At 43.2% G+C, this 19,021-nt stretch overlaps 1 protein-coding gene across 1 annotated transcript in view; it reads left to right on the plus strand.

Moving 5' to 3' along the window:
• Window positions 1-1,864: 1,864 nt before the first annotated feature.
• Oga (O-GlcNAcase) overlaps window positions 1,865-19,021 on the plus strand; it is a 36,670-nt gene continuing 19,513 nt past the window's right edge. The window contains exons 1-8 of the mRNA XM_005063522.4: window positions 1,865-2,484; window positions 7,384-7,435; window positions 7,909-8,006; window positions 11,349-11,479; window positions 13,332-13,503; window positions 15,394-15,492; window positions 17,185-17,469; window positions 18,042-18,200. Coding sequence (XP_005063579.1) covers window positions 2,286-2,484; window positions 7,384-7,435; window positions 7,909-8,006; window positions 11,349-11,479; window positions 13,332-13,503; window positions 15,394-15,492; window positions 17,185-17,469; window positions 18,042-18,200 — 1,195 coding nt within the window. The 5' untranslated portion in view covers window positions 1,865-2,285. The remainder of the gene's footprint in view (window positions 2,485-7,383; window positions 7,436-7,908; window positions 8,007-11,348; window positions 11,480-13,331; window positions 13,504-15,393; window positions 15,493-17,184; window positions 17,470-18,041; window positions 18,201-19,021) is intronic.

Below are 19,021 nucleotides of genomic sequence, written 5' to 3' on the forward strand. Positions count from 1 at the left end.
CTCTTCTGGCATGCAGACATACATGCAAACAAAATACTGTGTATGTAATAAAAAAAAAGGATCAGGCCTGGGGATGTAGCTAAGGGGTACAACACGTGCAAAGCATATACGAGGCCTTGGACTTGATAACCACCCATAAAGAAACACGAATTCTCTTCAGCTGGCAATGGTGGTGAATACTAACATAAATGATTTTCAGTCCCTTTCAAAAAGGGAAACAGAAGAAACAACAAGTGCCCAATAGGTGGGACATGCCTATAACAGGGAGGGAGAATAGAGGAAGAAATGGCTTAGTTTTGACTGCTAACTCCCATCTCAACAATCTAGGACTGAGAAGAACTGTTAAAAAAAAACCCATAAGGGGAGCGGTGCTGGAGAGATGACTTAGACACGAGTTCAGTTCCCAGCCCCAGGTCCAAGGGCTCACAACTGTCTCTTCTGCGGCCTCCCACCCATACAAATGTGGCACGCGCGCGCACACACACACACACACACACACACACACACACACACACACACAAAAAATAAATAAACGATCATTGAAAAGTCCTGGATAGGGCTGACAATATCTTGGTGGGTAAAGGTGTCTTGCCCAGTCGGAGCTGAAAACCTGAGTTTGATGCCCCCAGATCTGCAAAGGGAAGGAGAGAACCGACTTCCCAAAGTTGTCCTCTGACTGCACCAGGACCACGCATGTGAACCCACTCAGAATAAATAAAAATACAAAGTCCCTGGAATGCGTCTTTAACTTGTACAGGGCCCTGGGTTGGAAACCCAGCACTAAAAAGTTGGGATCTCTCACATAAACCTGACATGACAGTTCACCTGCAATGCACACCAACATCCCAGAAGCTACAAGTTGAACTACAGCGTTCAAGTATAAAATAAACTGTCCTAATATTTAAAACGAGAGGTTTGTTCCCAAACTTCGGCAGACCTCTTAGGGAATATAAATGCCGAGTGCATTCTCTACAAGAGCACTCTGAGAGGACTACAGGAAACTGAAACACAGCAGGGTCCAAGCCCAGAGAGGCAGGCTTTCCCCAGGCTGATGCTGGGGCTAGAAGGATCGCGCCCCTCACACACACTGCACACTCCCCATCGCCCTAACAAACCGCTTTCCACCCCTCTCCTACCATTAGGCTCCCCACCCTACCCATCTTCTTGGAATAGTCCTTCCTTTCGCCATTCATAGTCCGGCGAATTTCACGCCACGGCCTCTCCCCAAACAAGGAGTTATCTGCTCTGACTTCCCGAAGCAAATGAGGTGGTATAACTAGCAGAAACGGCGTACTAGCTTGTTTTAACCATATTATGAGGTCATAATGGTCCCACAGCCCAGGATGAGGCACACTCAATAAATAGTTGCCTGCACAATTTAAAACGGGTTAGCTCCGAGGGGGGAGTAGAAGAAAATGACTCAAAACAGAGGGGTGAGCTGAGCTTCTTGGCATGGTGTCTTCACAAAACCGAACGTGGGTCAGGCAGATGTGATGAGCCAAACTATTACAAGAATGTCCTAAGTAGGTCAGTGTTCCCTACCACTTTAAGACCAGAGGCATCGTCTGCGCGCCTGCGTACTGAGAGGGCAAACGCCTCTTTTCCCCCTCCCCCTCTTCCTCCCAAACTCCCCAGCCGGCGCATTCTCCCATGCTCCCCTCCTTCGGGTGGCGTAATGGTCCGTCCCAGAGGGTGGCGCTCATCCTGGAGGGTGGCAGGCCAAATGGTACGTTCCACTGCCGCGTACCTCCCCGGTCTTCACGGAGCCCTTTCTTCTGTTTCCCCCTAGCAAATAAAGCGTAGTGGGCTGATCCCAAAGAAGGAGGGGGAGCCGGGCTAGGGACCGGTCTGAGCCGGTCTGTGGCGCAGGCGCAGTGCGGATAAACAGGAAGCGGGCGGCAGAGGCAGCGGCAGAGGCAGCTCAGGGACTCCAGGGGCAAATAGTCGAGGAATTAAGGCCGTTTGGAGGGCGACGGACGCTGAGGACGAAAGAAGGCTCCTCGGCCCTCCTTCCGTGAAGACGCGGTGGCGGTCTCGCCTTCCGCTTAGGCTCCCGGCTCCCAGCCCAGGCGGAGGCAGCGGCTGACAAAGGGCTCTAGCCGGTGCCGCCGCCCTTCTCATCCGGGCACTCGGGCCCCCGCCGAGAGGAAGGGGGAAGGGCGGAGGGGGAGGGGAAGGAGCCCGGGAGACGCGCGTTCGGAGCCGCGGCCCTTCGCAGGGCTCCGGCCTGTGGCCCAACGGACCGAGGAGGAGCTGCGGCGGTGGCGGCGGCCGGCGGCAGGAGGATGGTGCAGAAGGAGAGCCAGGCGGCGCTGGAGGAGCGGGAGAGCGAGCGCAACGCCAATCCTGCCGCAGCCTCGGGGGCCTCGCTGGAGCCGCCAGCAGCTCAGGCGCCCGGAGAAGACAACCCATCCGGAGCCGGGGCGGCGGCCGGGGCCGGGGCGGCCGGAGGGACCCGCAGGTTCCTGTGCGGCGTGGTGGAAGGTGAGTTCGCCTTCCAGCCCCGCCCCGGTGCTCAGCACCTGTCCCCCGGGAGGGGCGTGCTGTTGCTTCTGCAGGGGGCTCCCCCGGGTCGTAAGCTTGCCCTTGCTAACACGGGTGTGGCGGAGGCGAGAGGAGACGGCGGACACACTTCTTTTCCTCTGGTTTTTAGCGTCCGATTCTCCTGGCTATTCAGTAGCCTGACCCCACCCTCCTTGGGCTTGGAGCCAGGCCGACCGTGGAGGAGGCGGCGGTGGCAAGGAGCCTGTTGTTAGGCTCTTGTGTTTCACTGCTTTGGACCTTGGGATCTCGGTCCCCAGGGTTGTGTGCTTTCAAATGAAGAAATTTGTGCAGCGCTCCCGCCCCCGCCCTTGTAGGGATGTAAAATTCAGCCCACACAGATATGCTGCTTGTGAAGGGGAGAGCAGTCGGCCTATAATATTTCAAATTACTCCGGGCTTAGGATATTTTGTTGCTGGCCTGCAAGCCCCTTTTCCTCGTGAAGACTCATTTGCAGTCGAGCAAAGTGTCATGTTTACCAGTTGCTGTTCTTTGGCTTGTGTGTGTGTGAAAATTTCTGTATAACATTCTGAGAGCATTTGTGATGTGAAGTTAAAATTCAGTGAAAGGTTTAATTTTTATAGTTACTGTCTTCCTTCTCAGAGGAGCGTTCTGGTAGTGAGGGAAGATGCCAGAAGATCTTATTGCAATTGCTGCATAAGAATGGGCAGATAGCTGAACTCAGGGAAGCACTTTACCTTAGGTCTTCCCTAACTACATCGTAGTTTGAATTTTCTTACGTTTTTGGCAAACCCAATGTTTCCTAGCTTTTTTTAAAAATTCTCATTACTGGAGAATATGGAAACTTATCCTCAAATCACAAAGGCTAAAAGTAGGATTCCCCTGGTGGCTGGGAGCATCAGCGTTCCAGTCTTGTCACAATGTATGTCCGTTTTGAAAGACGAAAGGTAGCCGTTATGGTATTCTAGATGAAGATTAATTGCAGGGAGAGAACATTCTTGGCAGCTAAAATAAGATGTGAAACAGCTCAGCAAAATTAGAGAAATTGGGGGCAGACTGTTAGTATTTCTGAAACATGGGGGCTCTGTGTATTGTCCACACTGTGTTTGCTAGAATGCAGAGAGCTTTCAGAGAAACTGTGATGGGATTTTTTTAAGACAAAGAAGGCATGGCAATTTTATTTCTGACAAAAACTGTGGGTATAAAACAAGTTATACAAATGGTTAAGATCTGTGTGAAGCCGGGCGGTGGTGGCATACGCCTTTAATCCCAGCACTCGGGAGGCAGAGGCAGGTGGATCTCTGTGAGTTCGAGGCTGGGCTCGTCCGACAGCCTCCAAAACAATACAGAGAAACCCTGTCTCAAAATACCAAAAAAAAAAAAAAAATCTGTGTGAACTCTTGTTGAGTTAGTCTCTGAGGTCCATCATGTTGTTTGCAGACAGGGCCTCCTATGGCCTAGGGTGGGCCAGACGCTGACTAAAGCACAGAATGACTTTGACCTTCTGATCCTCCTGCCGTCTGGAGTGGCTGGGATCACAGGCCACCACCCCAGTTTAGATGCAATTTTTCCCCCCAGACAGGGTTTCTATCCTGGCCCTTGCTCTGTAGGCCAGGCTGACCTCGAACTCACAGAGCTCCGCCTGCCTCTGCCTCCTCTGCCCAGCTAGGTGTAACTTTTTTTGTTTTGTTTTTATGCTTTGTTGTTGTTTCGTCCCCCTTCCAGAATGGCCCGGAATTCACTTTGTGTTCCAGACTGTTGAAGGTTTGAGCCACGTTGCCACACAAGGTGTATTGTATTGTCAAAGGTCCTAGGATGATGAGTAGTGGGGGCAGATTTCAGGGGTGCAGAAAATGTAGAGCTAACCATGCATGTTGAGTTGATACTCTTGGTAATCTAGCATTAGTAGGCAGAGAGAAGGGTTCAGGGTTTGAGGCCAGCAGCCTGGGTTACAGAGTAAGGCCTTTTTTCAGCAACAAGAAGTAGAAGTCTGAAATGAGTTATGCTGGAGTGAATGTTGAGAAATGTGGCCGGCTTGTGGCACACATCTTTAATCCCATCTGGAGGCAGAGGTACGTTGATGTCTGTAAGATCAAGGCCAGCCTGGTCTACAGAGTTCCAGGACAGCTAGGGCTACACAGAGAAACCCTGTCTGGGGCAAGGGAGGTGGGAAGTGAGTCTTCCTTTTAAAGTATGTTAAAATAGCTCTGTTTTCAGTTGTGTTTTTCCTCCTCTCATTCCCATATGTATATTTTTCTTTAGTTTATATATTTATTTATTATTTATGCAGTATTCTGCCTATGTGTATCTCTGCAGGCCAGAAGAAGGCACCAGGTCTCATTATAGATGGTTGTGAGTCACCCTGTGGTTGCTGGGAATTGAACTCAGGACCCCTGGAAGAGCAGCCAGTGCTCTGAGCCATCTCTCCGGCCCCCATATATTTTTCTTAAATGAGCACTGAACCAGCCCCTGTGTATTCAGTATTTCTTGTTTGAGAGCATCCTATGAGGATAGGAAATACTGTAGTTATTTCCAGGATGGTTTTCTTTTTTTCCCTACAAACCTTGGTTGGTTTTAACTCTTGCTAATAGTACACTTCCCTCTTTGTGGTCCAATTAATCCAAACCATAAACCTGACTCTAAAAGAGTTTCTGAAGATTAAATTGTTAGAATTAGGGGTTCAAGCTGGGCGGTGGTGGCACACACCTTTAATCCCAGCACTCTGGAAGCAGAGGCAGGTGGATCTCTGTGAGTTCGAGACCAGCCTGGTCTACAAGAGCTAGTTCCAGGACAGCCTCCAAAGCCAGAGAAACCCTGTCTCAAAAAACCCAAAAAAACAACAACAAAAAAACAAATAAAAAAAAAGAACTAGGGGTTCGAGAGATGCCAAGTACAGTGTGTAACTCCAGGAATCCCACTCCCTTTTCCTCTGAGAACAACACATACATGTGCACAGACACATGCAGGTGAAGCATAAAGTTTAGAAATAGAAGGTGCTGCTAGGGTTTAATGATGATTGTTGTGTCATTCTTTTGGGGATACAGAATATCTGCCTAGGATTAGAGTTCCTTTGGGAGGGTGCTTATGTTCAAAATGCTTTAAAAAAAGTGTTTGGCCGTAAACAAGGCACAACATGGAAAATACAGCATGTCTGTGGAGGTCAGAGGACAATTTGCAGGAGTCCTTGTGGGTCCCAGAGGTTGTCAGGCTTGGCAGCCGCCTTTATCTGCAGAACCGTCTAGCTGTCCCCAGAGTGCTTATTTTGACCATCTTCCTTATTTCTTGCTAATGATGATTAGGTTGAGGGAAAGGATAGATTGGCTCTGTGAGGTCTATAGTGGTGTTCCTAGTGTGCTGGAGAGCTCCAAATGCCAGCTTTGCTGTCTGTCAGTCAATTTTTAGACATTATTTCATATACTTAGTTTTTCTTAAATGCAAAATAGCTGTAACTAGAAAAACAGTGTAGAAGTTTGTTTCCTAGAGTGGACACTAGGAAGTTTTTGTTGTGTTTTGTTTTTTGAGACAGAGACTAGAATGTCAGTTAACACCCCTTAACATTTATTTGTTTGTTTCTGTTTGTTTTTTGAGACAGGGTTTCTCTGTTTAGCCCTGGCTGTCCTTGAACTTGCTTTGTAGACCAGGCTGTCCTCGAACTCCGAGGTCCTCTGCCTGTCTCTGCCATGCTTGTCACCACACACTCTCACTCCTAATTTTTCATTTCACAACTTGACTCTGGAATTAAGAGGGCTTGAAAGTTTGTTGTTCAGGTCAGCACCTCTGTTGAGTTTGTGACTATATGCCTGTTATTTATTTAGTCCCTTTTTTGTTGGGAACTTTTAAAAATGGTGATCATAGCCAAGTGGGGTTAGCCTGGAACTATGTAGTTCAGACTGGCTTCAAACTTAAGATGACTCTTCCTTGGCCTGTTAATGTGCTGGGACCACTGGCCATCTTAATCTTCCCTGCTAGTGTTAACACTTGGGTTTGCTCGTGTCGTGTGTGCTGTCCCGGCCCCTCTGTAAGATAGTTACTCTTTAAACTTCCACAGTGGTAGAGTGCTTGCCTAGTATGGTCAAGGTTCTGAGGTCATTGCCAGGATTTGGGGGGAAAAGTGTGTTTTGTTATGTGGGTACTGAGAATGTGTAGTCTCATGAATACTAAACCAGTGCTCTCACTGAATTGTATCCTCAGCAAGCATGAAGAGTCCTTGCTGGCAGTAAAAAGATGGTGGTACTCCTTGTAATTCATGTGCTTGGAAGGCAGAAGCAAGAGTGTTGCTACAAGTTTGAGGACAGCCTGTATAAGTTCTGGACCAACCAGGGCTACCTAGCTAGACATCTTGTCTCACTAAAAATAAAACCCTATCTTATATGTAATAAGTGTCATAGTGGGAAATATGAAAATTTATGAGCAGTGAGAATAAGTGACCTCTTATCAACACTTACAGGTAAATGTGTCATTGAATAGCTTTCAGATTCTGATGTGTTCTATCCTTGCCACTCCCCCAGCCTCAGTCTCTGTCTCTGTCTGTATCCCTCCCTCCCTTCTTCCTCCCCTTCTGTTTCCTTCCCTCCCTGATTCAGGACCTTTGGTAGATGAGGCTGTTCACCCAGTAAACTAAGCTGTTAGCACCTCTGCACATTTCTTACTTTAAAAAGGTTTTGTAACGGCCGGGCGTTGGTGGGGCACGCCTTTAATCCCAGCACTCGGGAGGCAGAGGCAGGCGGATCTCTGTGAGTTCGAGACCAGCCTGGACTACCAAGCGTTCCAGGACAGCCTCCAAAGCCACAGAGAAACCCTGTCTCAAAAAAAAAAGAAAAGGTTTTGTAACTTTTTCTTAAACTGTACCTCATTTTTAATCTTATTTTCTTTTAACTCTAGGGTTTTATGGAAGACCTTGGGTAATGGAACAGAGAAAAGAACTCTTTAGAAGGTAAGTTTTATGTGACAGAGGAGATCCTTACGTAGGATAACCCTGATATTATAAAGCAGGGGTTGTTCTCCTTTAATCCTTTAGATCTTTGCCTAGGCTAGTGGTTTTCAAACTTTTCCTGGGGAAGTTGACAGGGTTTGGGGCTTTGTCTACTTTATTCAGAGTTGTGTTTTTGTTCAAGAATTAATATAATGGCGTGCTTTGTGATACTTAATTTGTTAAGGGCTAGAGAGATGGCTCAACGATTTAAGAGCACTGGCTGCTCTTTCAGAGCACCTGGGATCAATTCCCATATTCCCAGCACCCACATCACAGCTCACAACTCTCTGTAACTCTAGTTCCAGGGGATCTGACACCCTCACACCAATGTAAATAAATAAAATTCCATTGATAGTTAAGTTTAACAGTAGAAATTTATTTATAGCCAAATTAATGTTGCCTACTTATGCATATGTAATTTTCTTTCTCTTAAGGCTTCAGAAATGGGAATTAAATACATACTTGTATGCTCCAAAAGATGACTACAAACACAGGATGTTTTGGCGAGAGATGTATTCAGTGGAAGAAGCTGGTAATCTTTGTGTGTGTGTGTGTGTGTCTGTGTACATATATGTGTATGCCCCTGAACTTGCACACATGTGCAGACAGATGCTTGAGTATGGAGTTTATTTTCTCTTTCCAGCTGAAGGTCTCAGGGATTGAATTCTGTCTGACAGACTGTGTCGCAAGTACTTTTTCCTTAGCCATTTTGCAGGCCTTGTGGTAATGTTTTTATTTTGATCAGTTGAGTTCAGAATATACGTGTGAGTGAGAGGACTCTCTTAAGGTAGTTATACTAAACTTTTACTAAAAATTGTATTTTACTTTATGAGTAGTTTCCTTTTGTCTGGTAGCTAGTCTTTGTGATCTAGAGAAGATTTAAAGTGACATAACAAGGTCATGGTTGTGAGTGGTTCATAGATATGCCAGACTGACTTCACTTGTTCTGTGGTCAGAGATGATATTCTTTATTTCTGCTAGTGATCTTTAAATCATAAACTACTAGGCAAAGTACCAAACCCAGAGACAGGATTTGGAGAAAGAAAGAAAAGGCCACCTGCCTTGAGTACAAATTTGAGGTACTCTTCAGATTTAACCAAGATAAATCCTATTTTTTTAAGATTTTATTTATTAGCCGGGTGTTGGTGGCTCACGCGTTTAATCCCAGCACTCAGGAGGCAGAGGCAGGCGGATCTCTGTGAGTTCGAGACCAGCCTCAGAGGAATCTGCCTGCCTCTGCCACCCAAGTGCTGGGACTAAAGGTATGCGCCACCACTGCCCGGCACCAAAGGAAGTGTTTAGAGGCTCACAGTTCTAGAGAGTTAGAGTACATGACCATTATTGTGGGGAACATGGCAGCAGGTGGGCAGGCTGGAGCAGCAGCTGAGGGATTATATCTTGATTCCTAAGCATGAGTCAGAGGGAGCAACTGGGAATGATAGGCTTGTGAAATCTCACTGCTGGCCACCAGTAACACACGCCCAATAAAGCCGCACCTCCCAGACCTTCCCAAACAGTGCCAAGTATTCAAACATGCACCTGTGGGAGCCATTACTTATTCAAGCTACTATAGGGGTGGTGACGCACACCTTTTATTCCAGTGTTTTGGGGGTAGAGGTGGGTTTCTTTGTAAATCAGACAAGTGACACTGTAGAGCAACCTAGTGGACAAATAAACATCTTGTACTTAAAATTAAATACTATACATGTTTAGCTAATATGATAGATGATCGTGTATGGAACCAAGACAGTGGCTGCAGAAACTTTTCTTAAATGGTGAAGCCATTAAAAGTTAAATGACCTCTGTGTGGTGCTGTTTTCTGTTCTCTGTAAGTAAATGTGCCTTTAACTTATTATCTGATGGTATTGGTAATACAATTTTGTGTGATCACTATTCAAAATACAGTTAAGTGTCTGTTATACTATTAAATTTTATTTATAGTTATGTTCTTAGATATTTTAAAAATTGACTATCTTTTTTTTTTTTTTTTTTTTTTTTGGTTTTTCCAGACAGGGTTTCTCTGTGGCTTTGGAGGCTGTCCTGGAACTCACTCTGTAGACCAGGCTGGTCTCGAACTCACAGAGATCCACCAGTCTCTGCCTCCCGAGTGCTGGGATTAAAGGCGTGCGCCACCAACGCCTGGCAATTGACTACCATCTTAAAGGCTAAAAATCTGTGACTTTTATGGATATTATAAGATGAAGTATTAGAATTTTTTTTCCTCTTTATAGTCACATTTTTGTTGTATAGTCACATTTTTGAAGTATTAGAATTATTAAGGGCATCACTTGTTTAATTTTTATTTCATTTGCATTGGTATTTTGCTTACATGTATATCTTTGTGAGGGTATTAGATCTTGAGAGTTACAGACAGTTGTGAGCTGCCATGTGGGTACTGGGAATCAAATTTAGAACTTCTGGAAGAGCAGCCAGTGCTAGTAATCACTGAACAGACATCTCTCCAGCCCTCTAAGGACATTACTTAAACCTTATTTTTTACAAAAGTGTCTTCTTTCTTTTAAATTAAAGCAGTAGAGGCCTGTGTGCCAGCACATATCTGTAAGTCCAGTCCTCTATCCCAGAGTTTTGGAGACTGAGGCGGGAGCATCATAAGTTCAAGGCCAGCCTGTTCTACATAGTCTGGCTTCAGGTAGATTAGTGATGGAGGGATGGCTAGTGTTACAGTTGAGTGATAGTTGTGATAAATTGATAGATGAATGGAATTGTGTAAATTTATTTACCATAGGAATTTCAGTTTCTCAGATACACTCCTTCACCCTCCCAAAAGTAATGATACCTTTCAGATGTTACAAGAAGTAAAAATGGTTTGTGTTTGGTCAGAGAATTGACAATTCTGGGGGAGTTGTTTAAGACCAGGGCTGTGATGGAGGGATTGTGTAGACCGTGTGATAGCTTTGAGAGGTGATAGATAAATGGAGTTAGGTAAGCTTGACTTAGGAATTTTATTTACTCAGATAACCCCCTCTAAAAACACAAAGTGGTTATACTAGTCAAATGTTAATGAGAAGTAGAAATGGTTTGTATTCAGTAAGAGAATTGACAATTCGGGTGGGGGGTGTTTGTTTGAGAAGAGGCAGGTGAGATGGTTTGTTGTATAAGGGTGCCTGCCATTGAGCTTGGCAACTTGAGTTTGATTCTCAGGACATATGGTGGAAGGAGAGAATTGATTCCTTCAGTTGTCCTCTGTGTACACATTGCAATTAGTGCACACACAAATAAAAATGCAAAAACAATAAAAAGAACATGTTTTACTGATACTAACTTATTTTCCCCAAAAGGCTAAGAACTATTTGAAAATGAGAGAAGTAAGGTCTTTTTAAAATATTGGTGCAAATAAAAGTGAATTTTTTGTTTGTTTGATGCAGGTCCTATTTCTTAACTCAAGCTGGCCCAGAATTCACTTTCAGTATGTAGCCCAGGCTGGCCTTAAACTCATAGCTGTGCTCTTGCCTTAGCCTCATGAGTGCTGGGATTATAGGTGTGAGCCAGTACAGGGGGCGTCTGAAACTTGCTCTTTTCTCTTTGTATGAATGGTTATTGTAGGCTTGTGCCATTTTATGTAGCCTGCTATCACAGTGAATATGAGAATTTTTTTCTTTTTATTGTTTTGGGATAGCTTTTTTTTATATATATATAGTCCAAACTGACCCATGTAGCTGAGTCTGGTCTTGAACTCCTGATCTTCCTGCTTCAGTTCTGCCTAATATTGTACCAAAATACCTTACATGAATATGATACTTTCTAAATTTTAAAGATCCTACTGTAAATCTGAAGGAATGATGTTTTCACTTAGAAAGTATAGTTTATTTTAGCATTCTGAGTTGCTTTCTAAAACTAAGACTCTGTTCTTTAGAGCAACTTATGACTCTCATCTCTGCTGCACGAGAATATGAGATAGAATTCATCTATGCTATTTCACCAGGATTGGATATCACCTTTTCTAACCCCAAGGAAGTATCAACATTGAAACGCAAACTAGATCAGGTAATTTTTATGGCATTTTCTTAATTGCTTTATGATGTTAAAAGGAAATAAAATTAATACTTTATTCTATAGCTATTACTTCATAATTCTGGGTAGAGAAATATTTGTCAGTCAAAAAACTTAACTAAAATACCAATGAGATCCACTTGCCTCTGCCTCCTGAGTACAGGGGTTAAAGGTGTGGGCCACCACCAGGCTGCCTGTTTTATTCTTTTTTTTTTTTTTTTTTTTTTTTTTTTTGGTTTTTCCGAGACAGGGTTTCTCTGTGGCTTTGGAGGCTGTCCTGGAACTCGCTTGGTAGTCCAGGCTGGTCTCGAACTCACAGAGATCCGCCTGCCTCTGCCTCCCGAGTGCTGGGATTAAAGGCGTGCGCCACCAACGCCCGGCCCCTGTTTTATTCTTTAAGCAAACATTCATACTGGTGGCATCACATGGGTAGTGAAACTTTTAAGGTGGTAGCTTGGTGTGATGACTCATTATAATATTCCAGCATTTGAGAGGCTGAAGTAAGAGAATTGCTAAGAATTTGAGGTCACCCTGGCTTACAGTTAGGACTCTCGCTTAAAAAGAGGAAGCTGGAGAGATGGTTCATCAGTTAGGAGCACTGGCTGCTCTTCCAGAAATCCCAGATTCAATTCCCAGCATCCTCAAGACAGCTCACAATTATCTATAACTCCAGTACCAGGGGATCTCATGCTCTCTGCTGGTGTCTATAGGCGTAGCATGCACGTGGTGCACAGACATACATACAGACAAAATCATGCACATAAAATAGATCTTAAAAAAAAAAAACCAACAACAAATTAAGAGGCAGTGCAAGATGGCTCGGTAAGTATAAGCTCTTGCTGCAGGAGCCTAGAGATCTGAGATTGCTTCTTGAAACTCACATTTATAAACCTGGATCCAGTGACTTAAATCGGTAATCTCAGCATTCCAATTCAGAAATTGGAGGTGGATACAGAATTACTCAAAAGCTCAGTGCGACAGCTAGTTTGTAGTACATAGCATGATGGCAACAGTAGAGACCCTGCCTCAATGACAAGAAGAGAATTCAACTCATGAAAGGTTTTTGTGACCGCCACATGTGCAGTGTGCAATGACTGTACATACAGTAATTAAAGAATAAAAATTTTAAGATTGGATTTAGTGTGACTCTTTGTAGTAGGTATTTACCATGCGTCAGGCTCTGGCTTCAATAACCACATTGCTCCCCCCCCCCATATTTTTTGTTTAAAATATTTATTTATTATGTATACAGAGTTCTGTCTGCATGTATACCTGCAGGTCAGAACAGGGCACCAGATTTCATTATGGATGGTTGTGAGCCATCATGTGGTTGCTGGGAATTGAACTCAGGACCTCTAGAATAGCAGCCATCTCTCTGAGCCATCTCTCCAGCCCATTGCCCCAAAATTTTAAGATAAGTCTTTCATGAATGAACTTTTAATCAAATTGTGTTCATTCTGATGCCTACCTAGGCATTTCTATAGGGGATTACTTAGGATCGCTGTGATTTCGCCAAAGCAAAGCCTAAATAAATATTTTCATAGACTTAAGTATATTTGTTCATACTTTTGTAGTTTTTATGAATTTATTGGATCTTCTAGGGTAGGTTGTCTTATATAAACATCGTTTGAATATATACTCCCTTCAGTCCAAAATGGGAATTGGGTCTCAAAACACTAACTATATTAAATTAGACTTGCTGCCACTGAAAATGTGAAGAGATTAGATATGCTTTGATATTGCAAGGACAATATTTAACTTATGAGTTAACCATTAGTATATATTGAAAATATTATTCCCTTCTCTGAGATGAACTAATAATTGTGTTTTTTTTTTTTTTCCTAAGGTCTCTCAGTTCGGGTGCAGGTCATTTGCTTTGCTTTTTGATGATATTGACCATAATATGTGTGCAGCAGACAAAGAAGTGTTCAGTTCTTTTGCACATGCACAAGTCTCTATCACAAATGAAATTTATCAGTACCTAGGAGAACCGGAAACGTTCCTCTTCTGTCCTACTGGTATTGTATATAATAACTCAGTATTTAACTAGTCTTGGAATACATAAAAAGGATTCATGTAAGCCAGGCATGAAAGTCCACACCTTTAGTCCCAGCACTAGGGCAGTAGAGGCAAGTGGATCTCTGTGAGTTCAAGGCCAACCTGGTCTACAAAGGGAATTCCAAGACAGCCAGCACTGTTACACAGAGAAACCCTGTGTTTAAAAAAGCAAAAACAAAACAAAAAAGGATCCATGTTCTGTACCTATTGTATCCCTCCCATCATGTATAAAACATTAGGCCGGGCGTTGGTGGCGCACGCCTTTAATCCCAGCACTCGGGAGGCAGAGGCAGGCGGATCTCTGTGAGTTTGAAGCCAGCCTGGTCTACAAAGTGAGTTCCAGGACAGCCTCCAAAGCTACAGAGAAACCCTGTCTGGAAAAACCAAAAAAACAAACAAACAAAAAAAAACACATTAGAAAACATTTCTCAAAGTCTTACTTACATAGGAATAATTTAAGACCCTATAATACCAAAGAAGTAGGCTGGAGACGTTATGTACTTTTTAGTATTAGAAGTGTGTAAATATTACATTGTCAAGGTTAAAGGAGAAAATAGTATTATAGAAATGGAACCTGGAAAAGAGTCAAATTTACATGATTTTTAACTTAATCACGTCTCACTCCCTCCTTCTTGTTCCCTGTTTCTCCCTGTGAATTCTGTCTACCCCGTTTTCACTCCTCTATTCTTGTCTGATCTGTTTTTAGTAGTCAGCATAGAAAGTGTAATGGCAATGCACTTAATTTTCTTCCATTGAAAATGTTTTCATCTAGCTGGGCGTTGGTGGCGCATGCCTTTAAGCCCAGCACTCGGGAGGCACAGGTAGGCAGATCTCTCTGAGTTCTAGGCCAGCCTGGTCTACAGAGCCAGTTCCAGGACAGCCTCCAAAACAATATAGAGAAACCCTGTCTCAGAAAAAAAAAAAAGTATTTATCTTAGTCACCTCACAGTTCATCTCCATAAACTTTGCTCACAGTTTTGTTTCTCTTTTTTTGGGTGGTAGGGTGGAGGTTTTGAGACAGGGTTTCTCTGTGTAGCCCTGGTTGTGCTAGAACTCACTTTGTAGACCAGGCTGGCCTTGAACTCAGAGGTCCACCTGCTTCTGCCTGGATTAAAGGTGTGCACCCCTACTGCCTGGCTCACTTTTGTTTCTTGTTCAGGAAGAGATGATAGTATGATAGTTGTAAAAATAGCCTTTTCAGAATTCTTTTCTGGTGAGGGTGTTGGTTTTGTCTCCTGTAGCAAGTTGGGGATTATAGATGTGCCTACATCAGCATGGCAGGCTTAACTGTTTAAGAAACTTAAATTTATGTAAAATCATTTCTAATGACTAGGATTATAAAGATTGCTTGTTACTACTACTGAGTCTAGATCTCAAAAATAAACAAAATCCTGAAATTTTTAGTGGGCCAAGTCAGTCTGGTACGTACGGAGACCCTGGCTTTTTTGTTTGTTGTGTTTTTAAACACAAACATTGAGATGCGTGCCAGCAATGTAAGTAGTAGGGAGAACCTCTGCCAGGTTGAGGCTAGCTAGCCTACTGAAAGACCCTGTTCTCCAAGAAAACGAGAGATAATCTCCATGTGACATTTTGTGTCCAGCCTAGAGTAGCCTTCTGTGGAATTTTGCCGTGTGCACTGGAGTTGAGTTAGTGAGCAGGCCCTCCACCCAGCGTGCATATCTGATTGTATGAACTATTATATTAACATCTGCCAAAGTTTATTCCTTTTATGTATGATAAAAAGCCCTTTACCGTTTGAATAGAAATAGTACAGAGTTTTTAAGCATTTTCCCAGTTCCAATCCATGGCCATTTCAATCCTGACTTAATCTTCTCCCCCTCTGCATTCAGAATATTGTGGCACTTTCTGTTACCCAAATGTGGCTCAGTCTCCTTACTTAAGAACCGTGGGTGAAAAGCTTTTGCCTGGAATTGAGGTGCTTTGGACAGGTGAGTCCTCAAGAATTGTATAGTAAACTTGTATTACTAGGACTTCTTATTAGCTGAATACTTTTGTCTTTTGAGACAGGATCTCCTATATTTCAAGCCTGAAATTTGCTGTGTAGCCAAGGATGACCTTGAATTAATGGTTCTGCTGGGAATACAGCCATATCCAATATACCCAGTTTATGTGGTGCTGAGGATCAAACAGCTAATGACTGCCAGTATAGCTGTATACTAAACTAGTAGGAGATGCCTGTTTTATAAATGAGTGGACTGGTATGTTGCTATGCTAGTTTAGAAAGGAAAATTGAAGCTGGGCATAGTGAGTGGCACACACCTTTAATCTCAGTACTTGGGAGGTATAGGAACTCTATGAGTTCTAGGCCGTTCTGGTCTACATAGTGAGTTCCAGGAAAAAAAAAAGGACAAAACAAAAACTAAAAGGTTGAGCAGCTGAGGAGTTTACAGGATAGTGTATACAAGGCAGACATGTAAGAGCTGCTTATATATTTGAAAATTTTCCACATTTTTGCTGTTTTGTGTATGTAGTATAGGTGTGTAATTGCATGTGTCACAGTACATGTGTGGAAGTCAGACAGAGAACAGCTTTCTGATAGCATTTCTCTCCTTCTACCAGGTGGTCATGGGTCATCAAGTTTGGTGGCAGGTGCTTTTTATGAGATGAGGTGTCCGTCCATCCCCCCCCCGTTTTATTTAATAATTTATTTAACTTTATTTTATGTTCATTGGTGTGGAGGTGTCATATGCCCTGGAACAGGAATTACAGACAGTTGTGAGATGCCACGTAGGTGCTGAGAAATGAACTCGGGTCCTCTGAAAGAGCAGCCAGTGCTCTTAACTGCTGAGCATCTCTCCAGCCCTCTTGTTTTTTTAAAATTGCACTTATTTATGAGAGAGACTCTATGTGTTTATGCCCCTGCTCCCCATAGCATGTGTGTGTAGGTCACAGGACAATTTATGGGAGCTGAAACCTTTTATCACGAGGGTTCTGGCAATTGAATTCAGGTCATCAGGCTTGGTGGGCAAGCATTTTTATACACTGAGTCATGTCACTGGCCTTCACAGCCCTTATCTTACCTTTTTATATTTTTTCATTACATTTATTTATTGTGTATGTGTGTGTGCATGTAGAGGTCCGGCAGTTTGTAGGATCTGGTTTTCTCCTTCTAAGGGTAGGTTGTAGGATTGAACTCTGGTTGTCAAACTTGCCTTTTAAATTTATTGTTTTTTTGTTTGTTTGGATTTTTGTTGTTGTGTTGGCTTTTTGAGACAGGGTTTTTCTGTATTGTTTTGGAGCCTGTCCTCGAACTTGCTCTGTAGACCAGGCTGGCCTCTGAACGCAGATCCACCTGCCTCTTCCTCCCGAGTGCTGGATTAAAGACGTGTCCCACCAACGCCTTTCCAGATTTATTGTATTTCTTATGTATATTTTGCCTGATGTGTATTTGTACCTAGTACGTGCGTAGTGCCCGTGAAGGGATAATCTGATTCTGGAACTGGAGTTAAGGTTGCTTGTAAATCACCATGTGGGTTCTGGAAACCCAACCCGCGTCATCTGCAAGAGCAACAAATGCTCCTAACCACTGAGCTGTCTCTCCAGCCTTGCTAAAGTATATTTTAAAGAAGCATGTAGAAAGTTCTGCAAGTAAGGAAGTTCTTTTAACAAATTATTTCTAGGTCCAAAAGTTGTTTCAAAAGAAATTCCAGTAGAGTCTATTGAAGAAGTTTCTAAGATCATCAAGAGAGCGCCAGTGATCTGGGATAATATTCATGCTAATGACTATGATCAGAAGAGGCTATTTCTGGGTCCCTACAAAGGAAGATCCACAGAACTCATCCCACGGTTAAAGGGAGTGCTGACTAATCCAAATTGTGAATTTGAAGCTAACTTTGTTGCTATCCACACCCTTGCCACTTGGTACAAGTCAAACATGAATGGAGTTAGAAAGGATGTAGTGATGAGTAAGTATCCTGTATTTGATGATGGACTTTTGGGGGAGAGGTACATTCAGCTGGAGCCATTGGTAAGTGTGTCTTCCTTTATTATCACAGCTTCTATTAAAATGTGTTTTTATTTCTCTCAAGTTAGTCATAGATAATAGAACAAGAAAAGCATGAGTGGCCTTGCTCAAGTCACTGTTTTGCAAAGTCCCTAATCAAGTTTCAAGTAAGAATGTTGCCTGTTTGTTGGTTTGGATGTAAGTTTATACTTTAATTCATTGTGCCTGAAGACTCAGGTGTGTTTTCTTTGTGCAAAGGATGGTGCAGTGCTTTTAGTTGACATTGCCATCTCATTATTGGTATTTTGTGGACATTTATGACCAACATTCCCAATGATTCTAACATGCTTACCTCAGTTGGGACCTTGAACAAGTAGGTAACTTTCTAGATGGTTATTAGGATCTTCTATTTTGTTTTATGTTGGTTTGTTTTAGTTTTTACTGCTTTGCTTGTACTACAAATGAAATTTATATGTTCTCTCTTGGGAGGAGGCTTTTATAATCAAAATTATTTTTGTGTTTTTTCTCTCTCAGCTGACAGTGAAGACAGTACTGTATCAATACAGATAAAGTTAGAAAATGAAGGCAGTGATGAAGACATTGAAACTGATATACTGTATAGTCCACAGATGGCTTTAAAGCTGGCTTTAACGGAATGGTTGCAAGATTTTGGCGTACCTCATCAGTACAGCAGTGAGTTGGTCTGGGGTGGATGGGGTCATGGTACTGCATGCTAGGCAAACAGCCTATCAATCGTAGCCCATCAATTTTTACCTTATTTTGGGGGTTTTATATTATTTGTGTGTATGAATGATTGTGTGGGTGCACATTTGCCTGTGCATGTAGATGCCAACCATCCACCTTAGGACTTTTCTTTTTTATCTGGTTTCATGTAGCTCAGATGGGCCTCTAATTTGACATGTAGCCAAAGATGAACTTCTGATCCTCCTGCTGCCTCCACTTCCTGGATTCTTTTGTTTTTGTTTTCCAAGACAGGGTTTCTCTGTATTGTTTTGGAGGCTGTTCTGGAACTAGCTCTGTAGACCAGACTGGCCTCGAACTCACAGAGATATACTTGCCTCTGCTTCCTGAGTGCTAGAATTAAAGGTGTGCACCACCAACGCCCCACCTCCTGAATTCTTTTTGTATTTTCGAGACAGGGTTTCTCTGTGGCTTTGGAGGCTGTCCTAGAGCTAGCTCTTATAGACCAGGCTGGTCTCAAACTCACAGAGATCTGCCTGTCTCTGCCTCACCAGTGCTGGAATTAAAGGTGTGCGCCACTACCACCCAGCTCTGAATTCTTTTTTTTTTTAAGATTTATTTATTTATTATGCATACAGTGTTCTGTCTGCATGTATGTCCACAGGCCAGAAGAGGGCACCAGATCTCATTATAGATGGTTGTGAACCACCATGTGGTTGCTGGGAATTGAACTCAGGTCCTCTGGAAGAGAAGTCAGTGCTCTTAACCTCTGAGCCATCTCTCTAGCCCCTGAATTCTTGAAGTACAGATTT

Source organism: Mesocricetus auratus, unplaced genomic scaffold (genome assembly GCF_017639785.1).
Source record: "Mesocricetus auratus isolate SY011 unplaced genomic scaffold, BCM_Maur_2.0 Super-Scaffold_4256, whole genome shotgun sequence".
Classification (NCBI taxonomy): domain Eukaryota; kingdom Metazoa; phylum Chordata; class Mammalia; order Rodentia; family Cricetidae; genus Mesocricetus; species Mesocricetus auratus.